This window comes from Onychostoma macrolepis, chromosome 10 (genome assembly GCF_012432095.1).
Source record: "Onychostoma macrolepis isolate SWU-2019 chromosome 10, ASM1243209v1, whole genome shotgun sequence".
Classification (NCBI taxonomy): Eukaryota; Metazoa; Chordata; class Actinopteri; order Cypriniformes; family Cyprinidae; genus Onychostoma; species Onychostoma macrolepis.
Window position 1 is genome coordinate 6,943,763 of NC_081164.1, and position 4,276 is coordinate 6,948,038.

Here is a 4,276-nt window from a genome sequence, read left to right on the forward strand (position 1 = left end):
CGGACCATTTATATAAAAGAAACACTCTCTATTCTTTCACTTTTCCTCTACTATCTTAAAGTCCCTCCCTCTTGCTTCTGCTTTTTGTTTCCGCTCAACAGGCATGTGTTTTTCCCGCCTCATAATCTCTGTACTGTAGCATGTTCAGTCTGTCCGCTATTCAATATCTATTATGTGGTAATCTTCAGATTAGATATAATTCACTTATTCATTAACTGCCTGTTAGTGTTTTTTCATTTAGCAGATGCATTTTATCCAGAGTGAGGAATGTAACACAAATAGTGAAATGTCTTTACAAATGAGTGATTTTTAAATATTAATTAAAAAGTAATGTTTTAATTTTTTATGCTTTTATATTTATGTCTTTTTTGTGTTTCTAACTATTACATATGTGGTAAATATATAAGCAAATAAAGTTTTGAACTCATTGTTTTTTGTAAACAACTTTTGTAGTTTAATTTTTTATCTTGATGCACATACTGGAGTTATCTCTGTTGTTTATGTTATTGATAATAACCACACCTTTTATTATGAAGGACAAATATTAGTCCATGCTGAAGACATCAGCCCCCTAATTACCTCAGATTAGCACAGTCTCTCCGACAATGATTATGTCCTGACCAAAGCTTATTAGGGAGCTTAATCATTAGAAGTCTGTTTTAGGGGCTGATAACCCTCCATATGCAGAGTAGGCATTTATATTATTATTTCTTTTTTTGGCAAAATACCAAAAAGATGACTCATATATTCAAGTAATTAAATGCATTAAATAAATACAACCAAAATGGAACACTTATAAAAAATGGTTAATTGAAATGGTTTTAAAATGACCAAATATGTGAAGATATTTATTGAAAGGCTTATTACTTGACATCTAATGGATTAATATTTTTAAGTCAATGAATTGCTCCTTAGTGTTGAGTCTGAGTATGCAACACAGACATGCAAAAAGTACAAAACAAGAACCACAAGGAAATCAGCTTTAAACATGCATTTCCTGTCAGTCACTTGCTTTGATTTTGAACTGACTGAGGACAATAAGGGACAAAGCAAATACCCTCATTCCCGCATTAACAGGAAAACACCACACATGACGGAATGTTACCAACATTCCAGTTGAATCCATGAGTTTTAACAGATGAGGCACAAACGAGAAATTCATTATACAGGTTTTATTCATAGAGTACTGCATAAAAGCATCATACAGCAGTTTTTTTTCCCCACAAGGTTGTCAAAATAAAAAATTCACTGGCACACATTTCATTAACTCACACTCACACGCACAGTATCTCATCTGTCGAAGCTGCCACCTATTAATTGGACGTCCCTTTTCCCCGACAACATTTGTCAACTGCCATCTGTCTGTCTGAGTTCACCCCCCTCCATGTTTTCGTCTCACCCACCTCCCCCCGAAAGTCTTTAATCAAGCTGCAACACTTCTTCTCAAGTAAGGCACCCATCCCTCCCTCCCCTATCTTGACGGTTTAGATAAGACTGACTGGCCACCAGGGTTCTTATCTCTGCCCCTTAGGAACAAGTGCTTAAAGGACAAAAAATAAACAAGCAACCGAGAAAAACAAGACGGTAAAGAGCATGGTTAAATGCACTAATACAGTTTCAAAAGTACAGAGTCCATAAATTGCTCTCGAACCCCTCCGTGGACCACCCACCACCCTGCAGCTCCATGTAAGTCTATGAAGCTCCAGAGGCAACTAAGAGAAAAGCAGAAAAGCCCTCGCTCCTTCTCCCCAACTCTGTCCCACACGTCTGGAGCGCAGCTGTCGGAGGGGGTCTGCTCCGGTCTGCTTGTGGTCTCCAGGACAAACAGACTGCATCAAGTTCTTCAGAAACAGAGCGTACTTCTTTGCAGTTCACAGAGTACCAATGTTTAGTCCTGGGACAGGGGAAGCTGGTTCCTCAAGTTCCCACAGTCAGATGCAAAAGGAAAGTCTGCTTGTCCCCAACAACAATTGAGTTCTTGTGAAGGATGTAACAGTTGTTGACTTGTCTGCATCACCCTTCCACCCACCTCCTCACACCTTAGTAGCCAGCGACTGGGCCTCGGTCTTCTGTGAAGAAAGGGAGCTGGCAGGACTGGCGTGAAGGGCTTTCTTCAGGTTGAGGATGCAGAGGCACTGGGAGCGGAAGCGGAGGTCGAAGAAGGCGTAGAGGAGCGGGTTGAGGCAGCTGTTGACGTATGCCAGGCAGGTTGCGTAGGGATGAGCCAGAAGAAGGAGGTTCAGGAAGGTGCAGGAGTCAGGAGCAAGGTTCAGGTACGAAAGAGCATCCATGGTCTTCACGACGTGGAAGGGCATCCAGCACGCAGCAAACACCACCACCAGTGTGGTGATGATCTTGAGCAGGCGGCGTTTGCGCTGGTCCTCCTTGCGCAGGCTGTTGAAGTGACGTGTGACGGTGCAGCCGATGAATCCGTAGCACACCATCATGGCCAGAAGGGGGATCAGAAAGCCAAGGGCGGTGGAGGAGATGCTGAGGCCGGCGATCCAAAAGGTCTCCTGACCCGGTTTGCTCACCACCAGGCTGAAGTCCATGGCACAGGAGGTATGGTTGGTCTCAGCGTCGTACACCGTGGTGCGAAACAGCAGCGTCGGTGCAGCCAACACACCTGAGAGGAGCCAGATGGTGGCCAGCGAGGCTCGCATGTGTCCTCTGGTCCGCAGCTGTGTGCTGGTGAGGGAGTGAACGATGGCCATGTAGCGGTCCAGACTCAGGCAGGTGAGGCAGAAGACACTGGCGTACATGTTGAGCAACACCACGTAGCTGCTGATCTTGCAGAGGGCCACGCCAAACGGCCAGTGGTATCCCAGGGCGGTGTAGACTGCCCACAGGGGCAGGGTCACCACAAAGGTCAGGTCAGCAAGAGCCAGGTTTCCAATGTAGATGTCTGCAGCTCTCCGTTTGGACTGAGCCCGCCATACAGTGAAGATGACCACACCGTTCCCAGTGAGGCCCAGGATGAAGATGAGCATGTAGAACACAGGAATCAGCGAATATGACGGCTCCCACTCGTCAAAATCACACATTGAGTTGTTTATTGTCTCATTGTAGTCATCTTGGCTGTAGTCAGCAGTCATGATGTCCATGGCATTCATTCCTCCAAGGATCTTTCGGTGTTTAAAGTATCAGTGAGCTAAATGATCACAGAGAAGTCAGCATGTGATGTGTTCAGGTCAGAATGTGCTTTCAGCTGGACAAACTGTGCTTTTAAACCCTCAGGATCTCACACTCCCCTCCCCTCCCCTCGCCCCTGACCCCGCCCCTCTGCCCCGGAGACCCCGCCCCTTACCCTTGATCGATCTCAGCACTGCAGCTCCTCAGGAAAACCCCGGCGGAGTAGAGAACGAATTATAAAAATAACCAGCAAACACAAATATTTTACAAGCAGAACTGCTGATAAACAGCATACACAATCAGAACGGGCATCACAGTCGCAAATCACTGCCGTAAATAATGCTGCAAAAAGAGAATAGAGGATTATCTTGATATAGAGCTCAGCTTTACAGTTTTATTTATTTATTTAGACTGTTTATTTATCGCGAATAAACTATACTAGCCTACTGTATACAGTATAGGTTTATATAGTAGGCTAACTTTTCAGGAGTTTTGCTACTTTTCAAATTAAACATGAAACGTCTCAATCTGACATGTCAGGACTTGTGTTTTTGCCCATACGGATAAATCGATATTTTAATGGACGGATGCGAAGGTGTGAACAATTGTCTATTAGTTGGACGATTCGAGGGCTGATTTCCATCCCAATGCGTTTGACATGCTGCACCCACGGACTTGCCCGAGCAAGAACACATAATGTCCAAGTTAATCCGAAAAATGGTTGTGCAGCATCAACAACGCATGCCATAAACATGTTTAAGACCTCTTAACGCAGTTTTCATGATGAACATTACGCACAGTAGCCCATAACTTATTGTAGGATAACTACACAATAATTTGAACAAAATGCTAAACCTCCGCGTTTTCCCTCGATTTATTTTACAGAATTGTTTAAAAAATAAGAAACATTATAATACACTGACAGAGTGCAAAGTAATCAAATAATAAAAGCTACTGTATGCAGAATAGCCTACTGAAAGTAACATTTTGTGCTGAACAAACAGTGTCCTATAACTTAAAATAGTAAATAAATAAACACCTTATAATTATTTGATACCTTATAAGTATTTTAAATATAATTATTTTATAGAATTAAAAACATCAAAATATAGTCTTCAACTACTTCAAAGGCTATACAATTGAT

General features: G+C 42.9%; 1 protein-coding gene across 1 annotated transcript; it reads right to left on the bottom strand.

Moving 5' to 3' along the window:
* Nucleotides 1-1,436: 1,436 nt before the first annotated feature.
* Nucleotides 1,437-3,207, bottom strand: aplnrb (apelin receptor b). Its single transcript, XM_058789530.1, has one exon. It carries the CDS (start codon nt 3,111-3,113, stop codon nt 2,034-2,036), a length of 1,080 nt encoding a protein of 359 aa, XP_058645513.1. The 5' UTR covers nt 3,114-3,207; the 3' UTR covers nt 1,437-2,033.
* Nucleotides 3,208-4,276: the final 1,069 nt, after the last annotated feature.